At 40.4% G+C, this 27,466-nt stretch overlaps 2 protein-coding genes and 1 pseudogene across 6 annotated transcripts in view; all 3 read left to right on the top strand.

Annotated features, from left to right (window-relative positions):
- The window catches only part of LOC126081476 (DLA class II histocompatibility antigen, DR-1 beta chain-like), a 221,657-nt gene that overhangs the window by 6,588 nt on the left and 187,603 nt on the right, over positions 1-27,466 (top strand). For 3 of the 4 annotated variants that reach the window (XM_049893603.1, XM_049893420.1, XM_049893503.1), the window contains exons 2-5: positions 790-1,059; positions 3,112-3,393; positions 4,113-4,223; positions 4,696-4,719. In XM_049893603.1, the coding sequence (XP_049749560.1) occupies positions 790-1,059; positions 3,112-3,393; positions 4,113-4,223; positions 4,696-4,719 (687 nt within the window). Of the gene's footprint in view, positions 1-789; positions 1,060-3,111; positions 3,394-4,112; positions 4,224-4,695; positions 4,720-4,992; positions 5,326-27,466 lie in introns of those variants that run through there. The other variant, XM_049893552.1, reaches the window with a different exon arrangement.
- Positions 1-27,466, top strand: part of LOC126081159 (HLA class II histocompatibility antigen, DRB1 beta chain-like) — a 288,700-nt gene that overhangs the window by 157,900 nt on the left and 103,334 nt on the right. Inside the window, exon 7 of one of the 2 annotated variants that reach the window (XR_007518295.1) lies at positions 5,597-7,175. The exons of the other annotated variant lie outside the window; for it this stretch is intronic. The gene's annotated coding sequence lies outside the window, so the exon portion shown is untranslated. Of the gene's footprint in view, positions 1-5,596; positions 7,176-27,466 lie in introns of those variants that run through there. 2 annotated transcript variants of the gene reach the window in all.
- The window catches only part of LOC126081386 (DLA class II histocompatibility antigen, DR-1 beta chain-like), a 199,109-nt pseudogene that overhangs the window by 68,309 nt on the left and 103,334 nt on the right, over positions 1-27,466 (top strand).

Here is a 27,466-nt window from a genome sequence, read left to right as displayed (position 1 = left end):
CCCTAAGGCAATCTAGATCACACCATTATTCTCTGTACAGAAGGCCACACTTTTCCTTTTCTGACAGTTCTCACTCCTGTATAATGTCTTGTGTGTTTGGTTTTTATGTGGCACTTTCGCTAGAATTTCACCTCCCTGAGTGGAGGAGAGAAATCTGATTTTCCTTCCCTTGGATTTCCAGGGGGCAGCACGGGGGTCACAGATCAGGACTACAGAAGTGTCTACAGAATGGAGGAGGTGTCAAGTGTTCAGGGAAACAGGTGAAGAGCTGTGGGAGGTGAGAGGACGGGAGGCGTCAGGATTGGGTGGTGTAGACCTGAAACCGAAAATCAAACCCGTTCCTGTCCAGTGGATCCCGACATATAGTGACCCTATCAGACATAGTAGCACTGTCCGGTAGGCTTTCCAAGGAGCACCTGGTGGATTTGAACTGCCGACCTTCTGGTTAGTAGCCTAGCTGTTAACCACTAGCCGCCAGGGTTTCCGTAGACGGCGGGGATGGGGGCAAATCCTCATCTGGCCCCGACCTGGAGGTCTCCCGCCCAGTGTCTAAGCAGGAGAGGATCACAGGACCCGGGACCAGGCGGGCGCCCTCCGCCCTGCGCGGCCTCAGTCCGGATCAGGCGGGTGAAGGATGAAGCCGCACAGGCCGGTGGCTTGGTGTTGCGGGTGGAGCCCCTCAGGGGTCTTTAGTGCCGCCACCTCGCGCCAGGGGCCCCTGACTGGTGGCTTCGCCGTCAGTTTCTTCCCGAGAGGCCGGCGGTGACCGGATGTTTCCTGTCCCCACAGCACGTTTCCTGGAGCAGTTTAAGTCTGAGTGTCAGTTCACCAACGGGACGGAGCGGGTGAGGCTTGTGGACAGTTACATCTACAACGGGGAGGAGAGAGCGCGCTTCGACAGCGACGTGGGGGAGTACAGGGCGGTGACGGAGCTGGGGCGGCCGGACGCCGAGGCCTGGAACGGCCAGAAGGAGATCCTGGATGATGCGCGGGCCGCGGTGGACACTTTCTGCAGACACAACTACGGGGTTGTTGAGAGCTTCACGGTGCAGCGGAGAGGTGAGCGCTGGGGGGGGGGGGGGGGGGGGGAGACTGTGTGTGGGGGGGGTGTGGGTGCAGGAGGAGGGCCCTGAGGTTGTCCTGGGGCCACTGTGGGGAGAGCTGAGGGGGAGGAGAGATGGGAGAGTCAACATGTGGGATAATGTGAGGCTCCTCCCAGGGGTCCTTAGCACAGGACCTTCTCAGCCATGAATCCCTGAAATAAAAAGTCTGTGTGGTTTGTTCGCGTAAGTATTTCATTGAGGAAAAAGTGCCAGAGTAGTTTATTTATTTATCTTTTGTGGAGTGGAGGAGAAGGAAATTCTGAGCCACCTCTGACCTTTCTGAGGCTTCTTTTAGGCCTAAATTTCTTGCTATTTTTGCAGTTTTTTTAATGTACATATTTTTACATGGTTGAAATAATTCTAAAACTAGCTTTTTTGAAGTATAATTTTTTTATTAACACACTGATGTTGCAATTTTTATAATGCTATTATTCAACTAGCTTCATATTATTGTTGTGTATGGTTGTAACACGATCTACCCCATAGTCTCCTTCCTCAGGTCTTTTTTTTTAATACTGCTGAATATTCAGTTGAAATTTTCTCTTTTTATTTTTAATTTCCGTTTCTTTATTTCTGAGGCTCTTAAATCTTTTTTCATATATTTATTGGTCCATTTTAATTCCTACTCTAAGACTTATTTATTGACTGTTATCTCTAGGGTTCTAGCTTTTTTTCAGAGAAATGGGTTCTCTAGGAAGTAAGATTACTAACGTATTGCTGCTATTTGATTCTGCATTTTCTTCACTTTCTGTTTTATACTTTGACTCTGTCATTTTCAATGTTAAGAATTTGAACATTTTGATTAAATGAAATGCTTTGCAAAATTGTTGGTAATGATTTACTATCAATCTTAAATCTACCACTTTGTGGTATTGTGAAAAAGTTGTCTCCCAAGTTTCTCCTTCTTTTTAAAAAATAATTGTATTTACTGAGGATCTGCTAGTCTCCGAGATTGTCCAAAGCCTTAAGCACGTATATTAATGAGCCCCAGACCCTGCCCTGACCTCAAATGTCAGTTTGGGAAGAGAGACAGCTGTAAAAGGGTAACAATTCCAATACTAGATATGTTTGTTTTGAAAAGGGGGAGACATGGAACAGAGGACAGTACATATTAGGACTTTTTTAAGTGAATGCCTTCCCTTATGACTTTATCCCACCAGACCCCCGTGCTTTCCTTGGGACTCAACTCACAGAGTTAGAGAATCACCTCTGTCTATTCCTGCCTCCCAGTGGCAGAACCATTTCTGTGGCTCTAAAGGTGTGAGGCATCCAGACAGCATTCTAGGACTTCATGCTCTTATCTCCCCACCTGTCCCACTGCTGTTCCCCAATCTCTCCACACTACTTTGAATCACCTTTTCTCTCAGAGTAAACAAGGATAATAAGTAAAAAACATACATTGAATACTAACTCCAGTCACTGTTTTGTGTATTTTAATTGCATCAATTCTTACGTAACACTAAGAGATAAGTTAATATTATTATTCCTCACTACAGGTGAGAAAGTTGAAGCACCAAGGAATTAAAAAACCTCCCAGGATCATCCAGTAAGAGGCAGAGCCTGGATTTGAACCCAGCCACCTTGGCACTTAAAGCCATGCTTTTCATTAAACACTATATGCTTTACAAAGATTAGAACAGTGAATAACGAGTTTCAGTTATCTAAAAACCCACAACGTTACCAATGTCTCTCAAATCTAATGGTTTAAGTTCAAGGCCCATGACATACTGACTCAAACGGCCACATGGCCAACTTGAGGGAGGCCTGAGCAAGACTTGGGAGCTTTGGTGGCGTAAAGGTTAAGAGCTAAGCTGCTAACCAAAAGATTGACAGTTCGAGTCCACCAGCCACTCCTGGGAAACCATGTAGGGTTGCTATGAGTCAAAATACACTAGACAGCAATTAAAAAAAAAAAAAAAGTCAGACTAAGTTTGAAGAGAGACAAAAAGACAGCCTAGAAGACGTACTATGACTTCCTCACTTATTCTCTCTGCCTTTTCTCTCCTAGTTGAGCCTGCGGTGACTGTGTATCTGGCAAAGACTCAGCCCCTGCAGCACCACAACCTCCTGGTCTGCTCTGTGAATGGTTTCTATCCAGGCCACATTGAAGTCAGGTGGTTCCGGAACGGCCAGGAAGAGGAGGCTGGGGTTGTCTCCACAGGCCTGATCCAGAATGGAGACTGGACCTTCCAGATCCTGGTGATGCTTGAAACCATTCCTCAGAGTGGAGAGGTTTACTCCTGCCAAGTGGAGCACCCAAGCCTGACAAGCCCTGTCACAGTGGAATGGAGTGAGAAGCTCTCTGACCTCAGTAGTTCCTTACTCACCAAGAAGGGGACTTTGCTTATCCTTGACTGTAGGGTTTCCCCTCTTCCCACACCATGTTTTCATTTTTTCCATGTTCTCCTCTCCTTCAGCACAGGTCACTGAGGGTAGCAGCTCTGTGACCCTTCCCACAAATACCTATACCCCCTGGGGAGGTAATTATGCCTAGCTGGCAGTAATGAAATAGTCCCTGTTTGAATCTTCTCATGCTATCACAGGACACAGTCACCCTCTTGGCCCTGGGTACCAGGTCCCTGCTTCCTCGGCTGGGCTTCTGCTTCCGGTGCTGTTGCTCTGAGTTGTATAGATGGTCATTGTGACTTGAGGAGAGGAGCGTCCTCTACAATGCAGGGCCCTTCCTGACCTGAGGGGAATGCGATCTCAGCTCTGCCCTTTATTAGCTCTGTCACTCTAGACAAGCTACTGAACCTCACTGAGTCCCAGGCTCCTCACACATCAGCTGTGTGGTCAAACCTCATGTCAGGGTGTGATGTTAATGAGTTCAGTGCCTCAGCCTTGTACCTCCTCAGTGAGATTGTGAAAACTTTGTTGTCCTCAAGGGACCAGGTGTTCTATTTTGCAGAACAGACTTCCTCCCCCATTCTCAAAGCTCTGAATCTCAGAATCTCAATTAGAGAAGTTGGATTTGGGGTAAAAATCACTAAAGCTGGCTTCTTCTCTTAGGGGCACAATCGGGATCTGCACAGAGCAAGATGCTGAGTGGAATCGGGGGCTTGGTTCTGGGTCTGCTGTTCCTTGGGGCGGGGCTGTTCATCCACTTCAGGAACCAGAAGGGTAAGGAAGCTGGTGGGAGCTGGGGTTCCCCATGGACTCCGCTGAGGAAAGAAATATGGCTTTGGTCAAGTTAGTTTTCTGTATAGCGGTGACCTCGTATAACGCTTTTGTTTTCCAGTCAATCCCAAATTTTGGGGGTGCTCAGAAATAAAGAGCCCATGATTCTTTTGTCAAAGCATAGGGTTTATAACCTATGGCACATAAAAAAGGCTACCATGCCTGGAGACCTTGGGTCAGGATCATGGGGCAAATGAAAGAGGAACTACTGAAACTAGTAAAATTATGCTCCATTGTATGGCAAAAGCTTAGTAGGTTTGCAGCGTCTCAGACTGCTCTTTTCTCTGCCATCCTGTGACGTGGGTTGTGGTGTTAGAGAAATCTCAGGTGGGAAATCTAGAACTGAGGATGTGGTGTGTGGGGACAGAAGTGCTTCTCTATCTTATAAACACACGTCTTCCTCTCTCTTCTCCAGCACACTCTGGACTTCAACCAACAGGTAACGCACTTTAATTATCTTTTGGAATTAGATTTGGTTCACCAAGACTTATAGTAGAGGAGACAGAAATATCAGGAAAGACTGAACTCAGACTTCTTATCTTCTTTCTGTTTAAAAGCCCCGTGCTCTAGAGCAGCGTTGGGTCATGGAGACTTAAGGCATTTTTTTCTTTCTTCTGACTGGATTGCTATAACCTGAGGGCCTGAGAGAGGAAGGAAAGAATTTGTTCATAGAGTTAGGTTTGGAAACAACATTCTTCTCTATCTTCTTCAGGACTCCTGAGCTGAAGTGAGGATGGTGACACTTAAGGAAGAACCTTCTCTCCCAGCTTCTTCACAGCACGAAAAGACATGAGATTCACCCTTATTCTTCCACAAAGAGAATTCTTCTTCAGGATCTGGCTCACTCCGGGTTCACCGGCCCTAGAGAAAATGTCAACCTTGATGAGTTTCCTCATCCCCTGGCCTCGGCCTGGAGGTCCCCAATGTTGCTTAAACTGCCTGGTGTTCCTTTTTCCCAGTTTCCTTTTGTTTCATCCTTATTCCTCCCCATGTATCTGAACTCACCATCTGCTCACATTGCTTCATAAAAGTTTTCTCAAATCAACATGGAGTGAAAATCATCTTTTTCCTATAGCTTCAAGAGAAAGAAGAAGAAATAAGAGAGAAAATGAGGATTGCATTGTAATACAGTAATTGCTTTCACTTATGTTCTTGAATTTTGGACACATGTAGATCTGGAAGCTTTCCTTACCTGCTTTTTCTTGGGTTTTCTGTGTCCTGTAAGGAACATTTCACTGTGCTAGGAGAAGGCCCTTTAATGCACCCAGATCATGGTGGTGTCCTTCACCTTTGCATCATCAGAGATAAATACACAGGTTCCTTTCTACCATGGGCTACAGATGGGAGAGAACAAACATGAGAAACTGTGGTGTCTGGAAGTATTAGTTTGCCAGTATTTTTAATTCATTTCTGCATGAAGGCCTATATACTCTTACCAGACAGCATCAGTTCATATTTAGAATCTTTTTTTTTGTGTGAACATGTCGAGTATGGAACGCCAGCCATAAACCCAATGACAATTTTAAAACAAGTAAACAAGAGTATTGCTTGCTTGTTTTATTTTTAGAACTCAACATGCTGATACTTAATTTTATGGGGAAAACTATATTTTCCATGGGAATTGTATTAAAAAGAAGCATAATGGGGAGTGACCAACTCTCTAATATGCTAAAACATGTTATACATTGATTTTAGTGAGCACACTTTTGGTCTTCATTCGTTGCTGGTTAAATGCACCAGTGAAACAGAGTCTAGAATTGGATGCCAAAACATTTGAGGTTTACTTTAAGAGAAATGGAGAGTTTATAGTAACGTCTATCCTAAGCTCATTCCTTTCAATAAAATATAAAGTATAAAATTAATAAGCAGAAATATTATTTTTATTACTATTATCATCATTTGTATATCCAAACCTTTCTAAACCCTGATGCATTGCTGGTAGAAATGTATGATGTTACAATCCCTTAGGAAAACAGTTTGTCATTTCTTAAAAATTTATACATCTGCCATGTTGTTTTGTTAGGTGACACAGAGTTGCTTCTGACTCATAGTGACCTTATGTATAACAGATCAAAATGTTGTCTGGTCCTGCACTATCCTCCCTATTGGTGCTATGTCTGAGCCCATTGCTGCAGACACTGTGTTAATGTCAATCCGTCTTGTTGAGGGTCTTCTTCTTTTTACTGACCCTCTACTTTACCAAGTATGATGTCCTTCTCCAGGGTTTGACCCCTCCTGATAACATGTCCAAATTAAGTAAGATGAAGTCTTACCATCCTCACTTCTAAGGAGCATTCTGGCTGTACTTTTTCCAAGATAGCTTTGTTGGTTCTTCTGGTAGTCCATGGTATATTCAATATGCTTTGCCAACACCACAATTCAAAAGCGTCAATTCTTCTTCAGTCTTCCTTATTTAACGTCCAGCTTTCGCATGCACATGAGGTGATTGAAAATACCTTGGCTTAGTCAGACGCACCTTAGTATTCAAAGTGGCAACTTTTCTTTTTAACACTTTAAAGAGGTTTTTTGCAGTAGATTTTCCAAATGCAATACGTTATTTGTTTTCTAGACTGCTGATTCCATGTGTGTTCATTGTGGATCCACACAAAGGAAATCCTTGACAAATTGCATATTTTCTCTGTTTATCATGATGTTGTCATATGACCCAGCAATGGCACTCCTTGGAACTTACACAAGGGAAATGAAAACATATGTCTCCACAAAGACAGATACGGAAATGTTGATAGATGCCCACAGTCATAATAGCCCAAAACTGGAAACAAATATCCATCAACCACTGAATGCATGAACAAAACATGCTATATGCATGCAATGGAATACTGTTCAACAATAAAACATGCTCATATATGCTACAAAATGGATGAACTTCAACAACATTTTACTAAGTGAAAAAAGGCAGACACAAAAGACTATTTGTCGTATGATTCCGTTGATGTGAAATGTTCAGAAAAGGCAAAAATTGCAGACACAGAAAGCAGATCAGTGGGTGCTGTGCCTTGGGGTGGAGACGTGATTTATCTGTAAACAGGAATCTCTTTGAAGTGATGAAAATATTCTAAAACTGGGTTGTGGTGACGGTGGCACAAGTCTATACTTTTACTAAAATCATTGGAGTTTACATGTACGATGAGTGTATTTTGTGGTACATAAATTATATCTGAATGAAGCTGATAAAATAATCTTTATAGAAAAACATCTTTCTAATCAAGAGAAAAAAATCCGGGATCTGTATGGAAAAAAAAATATATTTGAATACAAATTTAAAATTTCTTTGCGTGGAGAAAATGAAAACATTAAAGAAATATATAAACCTTGGGGGAAAATTGCAACAGACAAGGCAGATGTTAGGCTAAATTGCTTATTATGTAAAATTGTCAACAAGTCAATAAATGAGTGAACAAGAATCCAAGAAAAAATTGGGCAAATGATATAATCTATTTATAGACGAGAATATGCCAATGGGCAATAAAATATGTGCTCAAGCTCACCAATCAGAAAAATGCAAATCCAAATAGCAAGGTGATGAAACATTTCTCCCTCCAAACTAGGAAACATAATCATTTTTTTTTCTTTAAATCAAGGAATTTGAAGGCTCTTTGGGAATGGAGAGTCTCATATACCGTTATTAGAAATGTGAACGGGTGGCAGCTTGGAGGTATCTATTCAATTTCAAAATGCAAAGGTAACATGATTGACAAAAACAACAAAATCCACCCTTGATATGTATTCTAAAATAGCAGCCCTGTATGAGCCCAAGGAGCCTAGAAATGAAAGCTTGTTTTACCAGGATTTGGAATATTAAAAAGATATTTCCAAATTCTAAAGGAAAAGATTGGTAAATTTGTCTTGTCTATAAAAATTCTGTACTTCAAAAAAACTATAAGATATACAAGATAACAACATATTGCAGGATGATATTTGGGTATTTGCATGGTGATGTGGGTATAAACTGGTATACTCCTTTGGGTGTTTTTGGATAATCCAGCATTTCCATCCTAGGTGTTCACACTCTAGATAAATTCTCAGATGCATGCCCATGATGACATATAAAAAATGGTTTATTGTGCCACAGTAACAGAAGTGAAAAGAAACATTCTGAATTTTCAGATAGAGAATGGATAAATTGTGGTATACCCATTCAAAGGAATAATATATAGAGCTTTAAATAAATGGGTTAAGACTCTGAACAGTAATAAGAAAAAAAAAAAAAAAGCTGTAGATGCAAACAAGCCTAAAAACTCCACATTCTAGGATGGACAAATTCTGCTTAGCTGAGCAGACACAGATTTCCTTTCTCCTTCCTTTGGTCAACTGCTGTATCTCAACATTGGTGAGATTGGTTCTACCACAGAAAGGGAGATTATGAGGGAGTAATGAGAAACCAGCAAAGTTTTCAATACCTGTGGGCTTATGTCGTAGATTGGAATCTGTAGAGGCTCCAAATATAAAACTAATTTTCCCTTCTGGCTGATTCTCCTCCCAGAATTTTTGTCGAGCTCATGATGGTGGTGTGGGAACTTATGAAGTGGATAGATGGCAGAAAAATACCTCTATAGTTTCAGGAAGCAATTATCAGTGAGGAAATCAAAGCTTTAAATACTTTCAACCATCTTGACCTAATGGACATTTGTAACTGACATGCATGTTGACTACAGCCTAATAACTATAGAATATGTTTATTACTGCCAATTGCACAATGAATACTCATGAAAGAGACCATATGTTGGGTCATAAAACAAGTATCAATAAGTCTCACAGGATTGAAATCATACAGAATATATTTTCTGGCCACAAACTTATTAAATTACAAATCAATAAGACTGAGAATATACTTAAACTTTTTGGAAGTGAACCAACACACTTGTAAATAATCCAAGGTGTATCGAAGAAGAAATCAGAAGGGAAATTAGAAAATATTTTAAAATAAAGGAATATTAAATTAGCTTTTTCAGTTTGTTAGGTATAAGCAAAGCAGTTCTTCCAGGGAAATTTTTGGCTTAAATGCTTATATTATAAAATAAAAAATATATAAAAATCAGGAAGCTAACCTTAATCTAGAAAAACAAGTAGAAGAAAGGAAGTAATAGAAGTGAGGAAATTAATAAAATTGAAAAGAGAGGTATAAAAAGAGAATCAACAGAAACAGAAGTTTTTTCTTTTAGTTTTTCTGATTACTTGATAAACCACTTGCAAGACTTAAAGGAAAAAGCAAAAAAAAAAAAAAAATCCAAATTACAAATTTATCAACATCTGGAATAAAAAAAAGAAGACATTCCTACTGATCCTACAGACATTATAAAGATACTAAGATGATATTATAAAGATTTTTGTTTCAGTAGATTTCACATCTTAGATGAAATTCCTCGAATAATACAATGTTTCATTTTGTATTTCTTTGTAACAAATAACCAGGAAGCTTAGTGGTTTAAAACTACAGCCATTTCATGATCTCTCACAGCCCTGGGAGTTGATTAAGCTCAGCTGGGTGATTCTCCCTGACTGTCTCTCATGTGGTTGCAGAAAGGTAGCAGGTGGGGCTGGGATCCTTGGAGGCTGAACTGGGACACTGACACACTCTCCGTGTGCTTTGCAGTTCCAGGCCTCTAACGTGGCCTATGTGGTCTCATCAGCAGGGAAGACAGTTTTCTCAGCTGATGGCTCAGGACTTACAGGAGCATGTTTTCCAGGAGGAAAGTAAAATCTGCAAAGACCCAGCTCAGAAATTCTGTGGCATAATTTCCACAACATTTCATAGGAGCGCTGGTGGCACAGTGGTCAAGCACTCAGCTGCTAACTGAAAGATTGGCATTTGATCCCAACCAGCCAATCTGCTTCCTAAAGATTACAGCAAAGAAAACTAACCCTGGGGGGTGGGGGGGGGGGCAACGCTACTCTGCAATGCATGGGGTCAACATGAGTCAGAATTGACTCCGTGGCAACTGATTCAGTGAGGGTTTTTTTGGACTTCATGAGATGAATGGCAAATATTTTGCACCCTTTTTGAATCTCCCTCACATAATTTATCAAAACTGAAATAGACACAAAAGAGAGACAATCTGTATAGCCCTACATCTCATAAAGCAATTATAACTGTTAATAAAATCATCTCTCAAAGGAAATTCAAGCCTTAGTTTGCTTCAAAGTAACATAATAATATGCATTTTCAATTCATGTGGAATTGATTTTTATTGTTGGTTTGAATAGGTATCACAGTAAATCTTCTAAAATGGCTATCCAAGTGACCTAGCAACATTTATTGAAAAGATCATCTCTTCCCACAATGCTCTGCAGCACCACCACAGACCAGGGCCCTGTATTTGAGAAGGGATCTGTTTCTAGAATTTCTATTCTGTTCCCTCGTCTTGTTTCCTACACTTGAGCCAATATCATGCCATATTAACTAATACAACTTTATAGTAGGTCCTTTTACTTGGACTGAATTTCCTTATTTTTCAAAATTTCCTTAACTAATCTAAGACCTTGCCATTTACATATGAATTTTGAAACTCAGCTTGACAATTTCCTCTGCCACCCAAAACAAGAAAAGAGAAGAAACATAAAGAAGCAAAACAAAACAAGCATGCAAATAAGCAAACAAAACACCTTGCCATGATTATCAGAGGAATTTTTCAAAATACAGATTTGGAGAGAAGGAATATCTTTAAAATATTTAGTCATAAAATTCTCATATTGGGTATTCTGTCCATTTATTCAGTTCTGTTAATGTCTTGCAATGATGCTTTATAGTGTTCAATATACAGCTCCTGCTCATTTTGGTAGATTTATTCCTAGATATTTGATATAATTGGATGTTATTGCGAATGGTTATCATCATCTTGACTTGTTTTCTATTTGTTTCTGGTAGAGCAGAATATCATTGCTTCATGTATATTAGCTTGTATCCAGCAAAACTGGTAAATTTACTTATTAAATCTATTAGTGTGACTATAATTTTTATATTCTAAGGACATGATCATTTACAAGACATTTAAAAGAGTAAGTGATTGCAAATTCCCCCTCCTTTGCAACCCATATAATATTTATTTATTTTTCTTGCTATGTTTCATTGCCTACAACTTCCACTACTCCAGATATCAAGGAAAAAGTTTTAAACGTTTGACCACTGATTCTGATGCATACAGTAGGGTGGCTATCTTTTCTCAGGCTCAGAAAATTCATTCATAAAACCAGTTTGCAAATATATATATTTTTAAAAATCAAGAACATGTGCTGACTTCAATCAAGATGGTCTTATACCTTTTCTCCTTCCTTTAGTTAATGTGGTGAATTGCATTGATTCTTGAATGTTTAAACAACCTTGAATTTCTGTAATAAAACCAACTTGGTCATGAGGTATTATCCTTTTTATATATGGTTGGTGGAGTTCCCCTCACCTGGGCTTTGAGTATATGTGACTAATAAACTCTCAATCTCATCTGTCAATATCAGGTGTTGGGTCATCTTGTACTATTACAATGGGGTTATTCACCAATGGGGTGAATAGTAGGTGGTCTGAAAATATGCAGACCAGAAAGAAAGAAATAGTATTTTCCTATTCTCAGCTGACATGAAGATCTACATAAAAATTTCCAAAGAATCTTTGAAAAATAAACTTCCTAGAAGAAGGGAGTTTAGAAGTTGGCAAGATCCAAGATTAGCAAAAAAATCTGCTGCATTTCTGTACACAGCAATGAAGACATAAAAATTTTAAAATTTAATACCATTCGTAATGAAACAAAAGAAAAAAACTTAAATATAACTCTAACAAAACATGTATGGGACTTGTATGCTGAAGTGCTGATGAAAGAAATCAAACAAGATCTAAATAAGTAGAAAGACGTGTTGTATTCATCATCTAGAAAACAGAACACAGTATAGATGCCAATTCTCCTGCAATTGCCCAAACTGATATCCAGATTTTGTGCAATTTCTACCTAAATCCCAGCAAAAGTGTTAGCAGATGTTGACAAAGTTATTCTAAAATACATATGGAAAAGCAAAGAAAGTAGAATATCTAAGACAAATTTGATAATATAAAATAAAGTTGGAAGAATTACTCTAACCAAACTTATGTATCTGCAACAATCAAGGCTGATTGATATTTGCAGAGGAATGGACATTCATATCCATGGAACGGTATAGAGACCCTAGAAGTAGACACTCACCAGTGTGCCTATTTGTGACAAAGGTGCAACACAATTCAATGGAGGACAGATAGTCTTTTCAAACAAAGGTGCTGGAGCAAATGGTTATCCATAGGCAAAAAAGACAGAAAGAAAAAGAAAAGAACAAGGCGATATAGGACCATACAAGTTAGGTTTTTACTTAGAAAAATAGGGGTAAATACTAAGGTAACCACAAAGAGGTATAACAACTCCATAACTAAAATAAAAACCAAGAAAAAGGTAATGACTCAGCAAACATAAAGTCCAATGCTATGAAAATGAGGAACACACAAGTTACAAAGAAAAACATCTCAGCACAAAAAAGTAAGTGGAAAAATGAAATTGTCAACAACACACATAAAAAGGCATCAAAATGACAGCACTAAACACATAAAAACCCAATACTTATCTATAATTAGGCTGAATGTAAATGGACTAAATGCACCAGTAAAGAGACAGAGAGTCTCAGACTGGATAAAGAAACACGATCCGTCTATATGCTGCCTACAAGAGACACACCTTAGACTTAGAGACACAAACAAACTAAAACTCAAAGGATGGAAAAAAATATATTAAGCAAACAATAAGCAAAAAGAGCAGGAGTAACAATATTAATTTCTGACAAAATAAACTTTAAAGTTAAATCCATCACAAAGGATAAAGAAGGACACTACATAATGATTAAAGGGACAATTGACCAGGAAGATATAACCGTATTAAATATTTATGCACCCAATGACAGGGCTGCAAGATACATAAAACAAACTTTAACAGAACTGAAAAGTGAGATAGACACCTCCACAATTATAGTAGGAGACTTCAACACACCACTTTCAGAGAAGGACAGGACATTCAGTAAAAAGCTCAATAGAGACACGGAAGATCTAATTACTACAATCAACCAACTTGACCTCGTTGACTTATACAGAACTCTCCACCCAACTGCTGCAAAGTATACTTTTTTTTCTAGTGCACATGGAACATTCTCTAGAATAGACCACATATTAGGTCATAAAACAAACCTTTGCAGAATCCAAAACATCGAAATATTACAAAGCATCTTCTCAGAACACAAGGTCATAAAAGTGGAAATCAATAACAGAGAAATTAGGAAAAGAAACCAAATACTTGGAAACTGAACAATACCCTCCTGAAAAAAGACTGGGTTATGGAAGACATCAAGGAGGGAATAAAGAAATTCATAGAATGCAACGAGAATGAAAATACTTCCTATCAAAACCTCTGGGACACAGCAAAAGCAGTGCTCAGAGGCCAATTTATATCGATAAATGCACATATACAAAAAGAAGAAAGAGCCAAAATCAGAGAACTATCCCGACAACTTGAAAAAATAGAAAGTGAGCTACAAAAGAATCCATCAGGCACCAGAAGAAAACAAATAATGAAAATTAGAGCTGAACTAAGTGAATTAGAGAACAGAAAAACAATTGAAAGAATTAACAAAACCAAAAGCTGGTTCTTTGAAAAAATGAACAAAATTGATAAACCATTGGTCAGACTGACTAAAGAAATACAGGAAAGGAAACAAAAAACCCGAATAAGAAACGAGATGGGCCACATCACAACAGACCCAACTGAAATTAAAAGAATCATATCAAATTATTACGAAAAATTGTACTCCAACAAATTTGCAAACCTAGAAGAAATGGATGAATTCCTGGAAAAACACTACCTACCTAAACTAACACAATCAGAAGTAGAACAACTAAATAGGTCCATAAAAAAAAAAAAAAGAGATTGAAACGGTAATCAAAGAACTCCCAACAAAAAAAAGTCCTGGCCCGGCTTCAGTCAGAACGAGGCCAGGGGCCGACTGTGGAACAGATCATCAATTGCTCATATGCAAGTTGCAGATAAAACTGAAGAAAATCAGAGCAAGTCCACGAGAGCCAAAATATGACCTTGAGTATATCCCACCTGAATTTAGAGACCATCTCAAGAATAGATTTGACGCATTGAACACTAGTGACAGAAGACCAGAGGAGTTGTGGAATGACATCAAGGACATCATCCATAAAGAAAGCAATAGGTCACTGAAAAGACAGGAAAGAAAGAAAAGACCAAGATGGATGTCAGAGGAGACTCTGAAACTTGCCCTTGAGTGTCAAGCAGCTAAAGCAAAAGGAAGAATTAATGAAGTAAAAGAACTGAACAGAAGATTTCAAAGGGCCTCTCGAGAAGACAAAGTAAAGTATTATAATGACATGTGCAAAGAGCTGGAGATGGAAAACCAAAAGGGAAGAACATGCTCGGCGTTTCTCAAGTTGAAAGAACTGAAGAAAAATTCAAGCCTCGAGTTGCGATAGTCAAGGATTCCATGGGGAAAATATGAAACAACGCAGGAAGCATCAAAAGAAGATGGAAGGAATACACAGAGTCATTATACCAAAAAGAATAAGTCGATATTCAACCATTTCAACAGGTGACATATGGTCAGGAACCGATGGTACTGAAGGAAGAGTCCAAGTTGCTCTGAAGGCATTGGTGTAAAACAAGGCTCCAGGAATTGATGGAATATCAATTGAGATGTTTCAACAAACAGATGCAGTGCTGGAGGTGCTCACTCGTCTATGCCAAGAAATATGGAAGACAGCTTCCTGGCCAACTGACTGGAAGAGATTCATATTTATGCCTATTCCCAAGAAAGGTGATCCAACTGAATGTGGAAATTATAGAACAATATCATTAATATCACATGCAAGCAAAATTTTGCTGAATATCATGATATACAGCTGCAGCAGTATATTGACAGGGAACAGCCAGAAATTCAGGCTGGTTTCAGAAGAGGACGTGGAACCAGGGGTATCATTGCTGATGTCAGATGGATCCTGGCTGAAAGCAGAGAAGATCAGAAGGTTGTTTACCTGTGTTTTATTGACTATGCAAAGGCATTCGACTGCGTGCATCGTAACACACTATGGATAACACTGTGAAGAATGGGAATTCCAGAACACTTAATTTTGCTCATGAGGAACCTTTACGTAGCTCAAAGAGGCAGTTGTTCGGACAGAACAAGGAAATACTGATTGGTTTAAAGACAGGAAAGGTGTGAGTCAGGGTTGTATTCTTTCACCATACCTATTTTATCTGTATGCTGAACAAATAGTACAAGAAGCTGGACTACATGAAGAAGAATGGGGTATCGGGATTGGAAGAAGACTCATTAACAACCCACATTATGCAAATGACACAACCTTGCTTGCTGAAAGTGAAGAGGAGTTGAAGCACTTACTAATGAAGATCAAAGACCACAGCCTTCAGTATGGATTACACCTCAACATAAAGAAAACGAAAATCCTCACAACTGGACCAATGAGCAACATCATGATAAATGGAGAAAAGATTGAAGTTGTCAAAGATTTCATTTTACTTGCATCCACAATCAACAGCCATGGAAGCAGTGGTCAAGAAATCAAAAGATGCATTGCATTGGGTAAATCTGCTGCAAAGGACCTCCTCAAAGCATTGAAGAGCAAAGATGTCACCCTGAAGAGTCAGATGCACCTGACCCAAGTCGTGGTATTTTCAATCGCATCATATGCACGTGAAAGCTGGACAATGAATAAGGAAGACCGAAGAAGAGTTGACGCCTTTAATTGTGGTGTTGGTGAACAATGTTGAATGTACCATGGACTGCCAAAAGAACGAACAAATCTGTCTCGGAAGACGTGTGCCCAGAATGCTCCTTAGAGGCAAGGATGGAGAGACTGAGTCTTGCATACTTTGGACTTGTTGTCAGGAGGGATCAGTTCCTGGAGTAGGACATCACACTTGGCAGAGTACAGGGTCAACAGAAAAGAGGAAGACCCTCAACAAGGTGGATTGACACAGTGGCTGCAACAATGAGCTCAAGCATAACAACGATTGTAAGGATGGCGCAGGACTGGGCAGCGTTTCATTCTGTTGTGCATAGGGTAGCTATGAGTAGGAACCGACTCCATGGCACCTAACAACAACAACAATTGTTCTCATGTGGAACCTGTGCATAGATGAAGAGGCAGTCATTCAAACAAAAAAAGGGGTACAGCATGGTTTAAAATCAGGAAAGGTATGCGTCAGAGTTCCATCTTTTCACTATACATATTCAATCTGTATGCTGAGCAAATAATTAGTGAAGCTGGAATATATGAAGGAGAATGTGGCATCAGGATTGGAGGAAGGCTCATTAACAACCCGCAAAACCCAAATCACACAACCTTGCTTGCTGAAAACAAAGAGGACTTGAAGCACTTACTGATGAAGATTAAAGACTACAGCCTTCAGTAAAGATTACATATCAACATAAGTAAGAAAAATCCTCACAATTGGACCAATAAGCAACATCATGATACATGGAGAAAAGAGTGAAGTTGTCAAGGATTTCATTTTACTTGATCCACAATCAACGCCCATGGAAGCAACAGTCAACAAGTCAAATGACATATTACATTGGGCAAACCTGTGGCAAAAGACTTCTTTAAAGTGTAAAGAGGAGAAACCTTTCATCGAGGAAGAAGACACACGCTACTCAGGCCATGGTGTTTTCAATCGCCTCACATGCCCGCAAAAGCTGAACAATGAATGCAGAAGACTGAAGAAGAACTGACACCTTTGAATTATGGTGTTGGCAAAGAATATTGAATATACTGTGGACTACCAGAAGAACCAAAAATCTCTCTTGGATGAAGAACAGCCAGAATGCTTATTAGAGGTGAGGATGGCAAGACTTTGTCTCACTTATTTTGGACATGTTATCAGGAGAAACCAGTCCCTGGAGAAGGACATCATGCTTGGTAAAGTAGAGGTCAGAGAAAAAGACGAAGACCCTCAATGTGGTGGATTGACACAGTGGCTGCAACATTGGGCTCAAACACCAACAACTGTGATCTAATAAATTTTAATGCAAACTTAAACACCTATGAAATTAAAAAAAAAAACCTATTAAGTAGAAATAATAAAACCTAAATTTGGTAATGCTACTGGGGAAAAGTATATTCATAATTTATTAGAACAATTCTATTGTGGGGGAAACTGGCAATATTGATCAAATTCCACACAATATTTATTCACAAAGTCATTGAAAAGATGAAGAAAGACACATCTCCCTCCTTGCTGCTACCACCCTCCAGGGCTGGGCAGACACTGTCTCATCTTTCTTTTGGGACTGGCTTCTAGATCAGAGAGTATTCAGAGGTTGGTGGGATTAGCTCTGTGACCTTGGGGAAGTCACTCTCTGGCTCTGGGAACAGATCCATTTCCAAAACAGGGACTCTTGTTAACCACATATATTCCCAGGTCTCTTTTCCTGGGAGATTTTAATTTAGTGCCTGATCTATGGACTGTAAATTTGGAATTTTCCTTTAGAGAGCCTCAGGTGATTTGTAGAGTCAGACAGCTTTAGGAACCACAGGACTGGATTTCCACAGGGCCTTGCAGCTCTGACCTTCTGTGACCTCAGGAGTTAAGAGACTAATCTGGAGCCAGACTGAAAAACCAAGCCCACTGCGGTGCGTAGATTTCGACTCAAAGAGACCCTGTAGGACAGAGTAGAAGTCCTTCATAGGGTTCCCAAGTCTGTAAACCTTTAGGGAAGCTGACTGCCACATCCTGCCACCTCTTCTCCCCTGTAGCGTTCAGCGGGCGGTGGGTGCCAACAGAAGACCTTTTGGTTAGCAGCGGAGCACTTTAACCACTGGCACCGGGAGTCTAGAGTCAGACTTACTGTGTTCAAATCCTAGTGCTGCCACTTACTGGCTGCACCACCTCTATTTCTTCACCTTCTGAAGTAGGTTAATGGCGCCTACCACAGGACTGCTGCATGAAATATGTAAAGAACTTAGCATATACCGACTACTGAGGGGAAAAAAAAATTCTTGCTAAATCTTTGTATTATTCCCAAATAACTTGTATTCGCTTTAAGCCTGCTTGGTGTCCTCTCCCAGAGAGTGGGTTTGTCGCCACCTTGTGGTCAATGTATATCATTGCGCTTGTGCATTCACAGAGCCACTTGCCCCTGCCCCAATCACCTACCCGTCAAAAGCCCCTTTCAGCAATGTCAAGTCCCTTGACAAAAGTCCAAAGCAGAAGGACCTGGGATGGGGCACCTGGCAGCCTTACCCATACAGGACTCTCTAAACCAAACCCATTGCCATTGAGTTGATTCTGACTCATACTGACCCTGTAGGACAGCATAGAACTACCCCATAGGGTTTTCAAGGCTCAAAGGGTTATGGAGGCAGACTGCCAAGTATTTCTCCCACAGAGTGGCTGGTGGGCTCGAACAGCCGACCTTTGGGTTAGCAGACGAGTTTTATGACCAGTACACCACCAGGGCTCCTGAAGAACTCCCAGAAGCCGGAGAGACCATTCCAGGATTGGTGAGTCTTCAGGGATCCTCTGCCTCCCCGGTGGCCCTGTTCAGACCTGAGCCTGTGGCCAGGGCCTAGTCGCCTCCACCTCCTCTTTCATAGTAAGGATGTGTGCCAGCTCTGTGCTCAGGGCCTTACAGACACCATTTCATTGGGCTCTCACAACTCCTTTGTAAGGTAAGGTAACTTACTGTACCTTTCCACAGATGGGGAAATTGAGGCTCAGAGAAGTTAAGTCACTGGTACAAAGTAACACAGCTGAAACCCAGCTGGATATTAAGGCACAGGTCTTTCCATTAAGCCACAGGCCTTTCCACTAAGCCACAGGCCTCTAAACTAGTGGCACCTCACCTTGGCTGGATGCTGAACTTACCTGGGGAGCTTTAAAGAATACTGATGCCTGGGCCCACCCCAGAGGTTCTGCTTTAACCGGTCTGGGTCATGACCTGGGCATCAGGACTTTGTAAAGCTCAGGAGGGATTCAAATGTGCAGCCAGGCTGAGAACCATTGCTCCCAGCTTGCCCTTTCTGTTCCTGCTCCTGGGGCTCTGTCCTCACTATGGGCTGGTGTCCTGCTCCCCAGACTCAGCCTGCATCAGGAGACCTGGGTTTCCTGCATGAAGTATGGTGGGCTAGGATGTGCTCCACAGCTGACCAGCACAACCTCTGAGTGGGGCCATGGATGTGGGAGCCCGGGGTTCTGCTGCATATTGGCTGCGTGACCTTGGGCAAGTGACTACACGTCTCTGTGAATTTCCTCATATAAAAACAGGGATGAAAGTAGCATCTACCCCATAAGATTGGTGTATTAAACATACATGGATGAACTACGTACAAAACGCTTAGTGCCCAGAACACAGCAAGCACTCAGTAAATGTTACAACTACTGCTGCTGTTATTATTACTCCTGGCTCTGTCAATAGCTCCCCGTGTGGGCTACTGTCAGTTGATCTGAAGTAGGCAATTCCTCTGTTCCTATTTAGAACTACCATTCTCCTAGGGTGGGGGTATCAATCAAAGAAAACCCCGCCCAGTATAGGCACATGACTCAAGCTGGCCAATCAGAGTACCCTCTCCTCTGGGCAGAAACTGATTAAGCCAAGGGTAGGCACGTGACCCCTGTTGAGGGACTTGAGAGAGAGAGAGACCAGAGAACACTTTTTTAGCCCCTGTCTGTAGCCATTCTTGAAGGTGATAGTGCACCCAGACATCCCAGTATGGGGCCAATCAAGTCCCTCGCCCCTTTTGGGGGGGGGTGAAAACATACACACCAAATCATCGGCCAACACAACAACTACTTCACTGGCAACTCAGTGACACTGGTTCTATTTCTCACGTTGTGCCACCATTATCTCTATCCTAATCCAAAACATTGCCCCAGAGGCAGGGCCAAGATGGCTGACTAGGTGGAAGCTACCTCGGATCCCTCTTGCAACAAAGACTCTGAAAAACAAGGGAATTGATCACATACATGACAATCTACAAACCCTGACCATTAAACACAGATCTAAAGAGTCGACCTGAGTGACAGAGACTGAGAATGAACAACCACTGGGAAGCAGCGACAGCTCTGGAAGCCTGGAGCCAGCGTCCCAGTCAGGAAACCTTGGCACTGGGCTTTGGACTGGGCGCAGGGGAGCTGAGCACGGCATTCTGATTCAGCACAAACATGGGATGCAGCCCTACCCCCAGAAGTGACCTCGGGGGAAGCCCAGCCAGTGCACGCAGACAGTGCAGCGACGCAGCTGACAGGAGGAGAAGTCACCGGGAGGCAGCGACTGGTTTTGGAACCTGGAGTGCAGCGTCCCAGCCAGGGAACCTTGACGCTGGGCTTTAGACTGGGAGCAGAGGAACTGACCACGGCTTCTGAGACAGCAAAAGAACGGGACGTGGGCATGACCCTCGCGGGCAATCTTGACCCAGCCAACGCACACAGGCTACACACCCCTCGGGAATCTCGAATAAAACAGTCATCACCAAACAAGATAAGTAACTTTGTCTATATTCCAGGGTGCTACTCTCCCCTATTTATCTGAACCCTCCCCTCCCCTTTCCCGGCGGCTTCAGAGAGTGAAGTGCGCTGTGGTTTTTCTTTTCATTCTTTCTTTTTTTGTTTTTTTGATCTTTTCCTAACCCATTCTCCTGGCCTGAGGAAGCAGCTACAAAAAACCCAGGGACCAAAAATCCTTCCCTAATTGGACTAAAAACACAGAACCAGCTCCAGCCAAACATATGTGATCCACAGTCTTGGGATTTCATCCCTACAGGGAACAAGGTGGCTATTATAATGCAAAGGCAATTCTGATAGGGATCTGACTGTAATAGTTTTAGTGGATTACTGCAAGGACAAGTTTCCCAGATCTGATAACTGCATATTCAACAAAGCCCTCACTGACCCACAACAGGGAACTGAGGGCTGAAGCTCCCCCCACACCACCTAGCCTCCTGCCTTAGGGGTCTAAGGAGGGTGACACATACAAATCTGTAGAGGTACTTGCATTGGGGGGCCAAAGATACAGCTGCAGAGCCCACCCACCAAAGTGCCTTAGGAATAGAGACACACCTACCTCACTGGCACTTGAGGGAAGCCTGTCAGCATCCTGCCCTGCCCCGGAGTGTGAAACCCTGCTGCTACTAGAATCTGGTGCACACAACTATCACCACTACTTCTCTAGGTGGATACGTGACAGTCTGCACCACACACTTGATGACCCAAAATCAGATCCTACTCAAGAATAGTGACTGGAATCTTAAGCTTATATATCTGGTAACAGCCCAAACCGGCTGGTAATAGGACATAAGTGATCCAAGGGCTACAACAATCAAGACAGCGCAATCTAGTAGCCGATCTATGTATATTGAAAGAAAACAAAACAAGATAAGACTTAGTGAGCAAATATAGAATAAGTCACTACAATATCTTAGTGATGGCTCGGAGACAGCAGTCGATATCAAACCACATAAAGAAGCAGACCATGATTGCTTCTACAACTCCCCAAACTGAAGAATAAAAGTCTTTCCCAAATGAAGATACAATCCTGGAATTGCCAGATGCAGAATATAAAAACCTAATTTACAGAATGCTTCAAGACATCAGGGATGAACTCAGAAATGAAATAAGGCAATCTACAGAAAAAGCCAAGGAACACACTGATAAAGCAGTTGAAGAAATCAAAAAGATTATTCAAGAACACAGTGGAAAAATTAATATCCTGCAAGAATCCATAGAGAGACAGCATTCAGAAATCCAAAAGATTAACAGTAAAATTACAGAATTAGACAACTCAATAGGAAGTCAGAGGAGCAGACTCGAGCAAACGGAATATAGGGTGGGGGATCTGGAGGACAAGGGAATGGATTCCAACATAGTTGAAAAAAAATCAGATAAAAGAATTAAAAAAATGAAGAAAGCCTAAGAATCATGTGGGACTCTATCAAGAAGAATAACTTGCGTGTGATTGGAGTTCCAGAACAGGGAGGGATACCAGAAAACACAGAGAGAATAGTTGAAGATCTGTTGGCAGAAAACTTCCCTGACATCATGAAAGACGAAAGGATATTTATCCAAGATGCTCTTCGAACCCCATTTAAGATTGATTCAAAAAGAAAATCACCAAGACATATTATCATCAACCTTGCCAAAACCAAAGATAAAGAGAAAATTTTAAAGGCAGCCAGGGATAAAAAAAAAAGGTCTCCTACAAAGGAGAATCAATAAGAATAAGTTCAGACTACTCAGCAGAAACCATGCAGTCAAGAAGGCAATGGGATGACACATATAGAGCACTGAAGGAGAAAAACTGCCAGCCAAGGATCATTTATCCAGCAAAACTCTCTCTCAAATATGAGGGTGAAATTAAAACATTTACAGATAAACACAAGCTTAGAGAATTTGCAAAAACCAAACCAAAGCTACAAGAAATACTAAAGGAAATTGTTTGGTCAGAAAACCAGTAATACCCGATACCAGCACAACACAAGGTCACAGAACAGAACATCCTGATATCAACTCAAATAGGGAAATCACAAAAACAAATTAAGATTAATTTTAAAAAGAAAAAAACACTCAAAACAGGTAATCATTGAAGTCAATATGTAAAAGATCACAATAATCAAAAAGAGGGACTAAATACAGGTGGCATAGAACTGCTATATGGAGAGGGAAACAAGGCGATATAGGACAATACAAGTTAGGTTTTTACTTAGAAAAATAGGGGTGAATATTAAGGTAACCACAAAGAGGTCTAACAACTCCATAACTCAAAATAAAAAACAAGAAAAACATAACAACTCAGCGAACGTGAAGTCAAATACTATGAAAATGAGGAACACACAATTTACAAAGAAAAATGTCTCAGCACAAAAAAGTAAGTGGAAAAATGAAATTGTCAACAACACACATAAAAAGGCATCAAAACGACAACACTGAACCCATACTTATTTATAATTACGCTGAATGTAAATGGACTAAGTGCACCAATAAAGAGACAGAGAGTCTCAGGCTGGATAAAGAAACACGATCCGTCTATATGCTGCCTACAAGAGACACACCTTAGACTTAGAGACACAAACAAACTAAAACTCAAAGGATGGAAAAAAATATATCAAGCAAACAACAAGCAAAAAAGAGCAGGAGTAGCAATATTAATTTCTGACAAAAAAGACTTTAAAGTTAAATCCACCACAAAGGATAAAGAAGGACACTACATAATGATTAAAGGGACAATTGACCAGGAAGATATAACCATATTAAATATTTATGCACCCAATGACAGGGCTGCAAGATACATAAAACAAACCTTAACAGAACTGAAAAGTGAGATAGACACGTTCACAATTATGGTAGGAGACTTCAACACACCACTTTTGGAGAAGGACAGGCCTTCCAGTAAGAAGCTCGATAGAGACACGGAAGACCTAATTACTACAATCAACCAACTTGACCTCATTGACTTATACAGAACACTCCACCCAACTGCTGCAAAGTATACTTTTTTTTCTAGCGCACGTGGAACATTCTCTAGAATAGACCACATATTACGTCATAAAACAAACCTTTGCAGAATCCAAAACACCAAAATATTACAAAGCATCTTCTCAGAACACAAGGTCATAAAGTGGAAATCAATATCAGAAAAATCAGGGAAAAAAAATCAAATACTTGGAAACTGAACAATACCCTGCTATAAAAAGACTGGGTTATACAAGACATAAGGAGAGAATAAAGAAATTCATAGAATGCAAAGAGAATGAAAATACTTCCTATCAAAACCTCTGGGACACAGCAAAAACAGTGCTCAGAGGCCAATTTATATCGATAAATGCACATATACATAAAGAAGAAAGAGCCAAAATCAGAGAACTGTCCCGAAAACTTGAACAAATAGAAAGTGAGCAACAAAAGAATCCATCAGGCACCAGAAGAAAACAAATAATAAAAATTAGAGCTGAACTAAGTGAATCAGAGAACAGAAAAACAATTGAAAGAATTAACAAAGCCAAAAGCTGGTTCTTTGAAAAAATTAACAAAATTGATAAACCATTGGTCAGACTGACTAAAGAAATACAGGAAAGGAAACAAATAACCCGAATAAGAAATGAGAAGGGCCACATCACAACAGACCCAACTGAAATTAAAAGAATCATATCAGATTATTACGAAAAATTGTACTCCAACAAATTTGCAAACCTAGAAGAAATGGATGAATTCCTGGAAAAACACTACCTACCTAAACTAACACAATCAGAAGTAGAACAACTAAATAGACCCATAACAAAAAAAGAGATTGAAAAAGTAATCAAAAAACTCCCAACAAAAAAAAGCCCTGGCCGGGACAGCTTCACTGCAGAGTTCTACCAAACTTTCAGAGAAGGGTTAACATCACTACTACTAAAGGTATTTCAAAGCATAGAAAATGTTGGAATACTACCTAACTCATTCTATGAAGCCACCATATCCCTGATACCAAAACCAGGTAAAGACATCACAAAAAAAGAAAATTATAGACCTATATCCCTCATGAACATGGATGTGAAAATCCTCAACAAAATTCTAGCCAATAGAATTCAACAACATATCAAAAAAATAATCCACCACGACCAAGTGGGATTTATACCAGGTATGCAAGGCTGGTTTAATATTTGAAAAACCATTAATGTAATCCACCATATAAATAAAACAAAAGACAAAAACCACAAGATCTTATCAAGGCATTTGACAAAGTCCAACACGCATTTATGATAAAAACTCTCAGCAAAACAGGAATTGAAGGAAAATTCCTCAACATAATAAAGGGCACCTATAAAAAGCCAACAGCCAACATCACTCTAAATGGACAGAGCCTGAAAGCATTTCCCTTGAGAACAGGAACCAGACAAGGATGCCCTTTATCACCGCTCTTATTCAACATTGTGCTAGAGGTCCTAGCCAGAGCAATTAGGCTAGACAAAGAAAGAAAGGGCATCTGGATTGGCAAGGAGGAAGTAAAATTATCTCTATTTGCAGATGACATGATCTTATACACAGAAAACCCTAAGGAATCCTCCCGAAATCTACTGAAACTAATAAAAGAGTTTGGCAGAGTCTCAGGTTATTAGATAAACATACAAAAACCACTTGGATTCCTCTACATCAACAAAAAGAACATCGAAGAGGAAATAACCAAATCAATACCATTCACAGTAGACCCCAAGAAGATAAAATACTTTGGAATAAATCTTACCAAAGATGTAAAAGACCTATACAAAGAAAACTACAAAGTACTACTACAGGAAACTAAAAAGGACCTACTTAAGTGGAAAAACATACCTTGCTCATGGATAGGAAGACTTAACATAGTAAAAATGTCTATTCTACAAAAAGCCATCTATACATACAATGCACTTCCGATCCAAATTCCAATGACATTTTTTAATGTGATGGAAAAACAAATCACCAACTTCATATGGAAGGGAAAGAAGCCCCGGATAAATACAGCATTACTGAAAAAGAAGAAGAAAGTGGGAAGCCTCACTCTACCTGATTTTAGAACATATTGTACAGCCACAGTAGTCAAAACAGCCTGGTACTGGTACAACAACAGGCACATAGACCAATGGAACAGAATTGAGAACCCAGATATAAATCCATCCACATATGAGCAACTGATGTTTGACAAAGGCCCAATGTCAGTTAATTGGGGACAAGATAGTCTTTTTAACAAACGGTGCTGGCATAACTGGATATCCATTTGCAAAAAATTGAAACAGGATCCATACCTCACACCATGCACAAAAACTAACTCCAAGTGGATCAAAGACCTAAACATAAAGACTAAAACGATAAAGATCATGGAAGAAAAAATAGGGACAACATTAGGAGCCCTAATACAAGGCATAAACAGAATACAAAGCATTACCAAAAATGACGAAGAGAAACCAGATAACTGGGAGCTCCTAAAAATCAAACACCTATGCTCATCTAAAGACTTCACCAAAAGAGTAAAAAGACCACCTACAGATTGGGAAAGAATTTTCAGCTATGACATCTCCGACCAGCGCCTGATCTCTAAAATCTATATGATTCTGTTAAAACTCAACCACAAAAAGACAAACAACCCAATCAAAAAGTGGGCAAAGGATATGAACACACACTTCACTGAAGAAGATATTCAGGCAGCTAACAGATACATGAGAAAATGCTCTCGATCATTAGGCATGAGAGAAATGCAAATTAAAAGTAAGATGAAATTCCATCTCACTCCAACAAGGCTGGCATTAATCCAAAAAACACAAAAGAATAAATGTTGGAGAGGCTGCGGAGAGATTGGAACTCTTATACACTGCTGGTGGGAATGTAAAATGGTACAACCACTTTGGAAATCTATCTGACGTTTTCTTAAAAAGTTAGAAATAGAACTACCATATAACAGAGAAATTCCACTCCTCGGAATATACCCTAGAGAAATAAGAGCCTTCACATGAACAGATATATGCATACCCATGTTTATTGCAGCTCTGTTTACAGTAGCAAAAAGCTGGAAGCAACCAAGATGTCCATCAAAGGATGAATGGTTAAATAAATTGTGGTATATTCACACAATAGAATACTATGCATCGGTAAAGAACAGTGACGAATCTGTGAAACATTTCATAACATGGAGGAACCTGGAAGGCATTATGCTGAGCAAAATTAGTCAGAGGCAAAAGGACAAATATTGTATAAGATCACTATTATAAGATCTTGAGAAATAGTATAAACTGAGAAGAACACATACTTTTGTGATTACGAGGTGGGGAGGGAGGGAGGGTGGGAGAGGGTTACTTACTGATTAGATAGTAGATAGGAACTACTTTAGGTGAAGGGAAGGACAATACTCAATACACGGAAGGTCAGCTCAACTGGACTAGAACAAAAGCAAAGAAGTTTCCGGGATAAACTGAATCCTTCAAAGGCCAGCGGAGCAAGGGCAGGGGTTTGGGGACTATGGCTTAAGGGGACTTCTAAGTCAATTGGCAAAATAAATTCTATTATGAAAACATTCTGCATCCCACTTTGAAATGTGGCCTCTGGGGTCTTAAATGCTAACAAGCGGCCATCTAAGATGCATCAATTGGTCTCAACCCACCTGGATCAAAGGAGAATGAAGAACAC

This window comes from Elephas maximus, chromosome 1 (genome assembly GCF_024166365.1).
Source record: "Elephas maximus indicus isolate mEleMax1 chromosome 1, mEleMax1 primary haplotype, whole genome shotgun sequence".
NCBI lineage: Eukaryota > Metazoa > Chordata > Mammalia > Proboscidea > Elephantidae > Elephas > Elephas maximus.
Note: the sequence above shows the minus strand (reverse complement) of the source record. Positions and strands in the feature narration are given on the sequence as shown.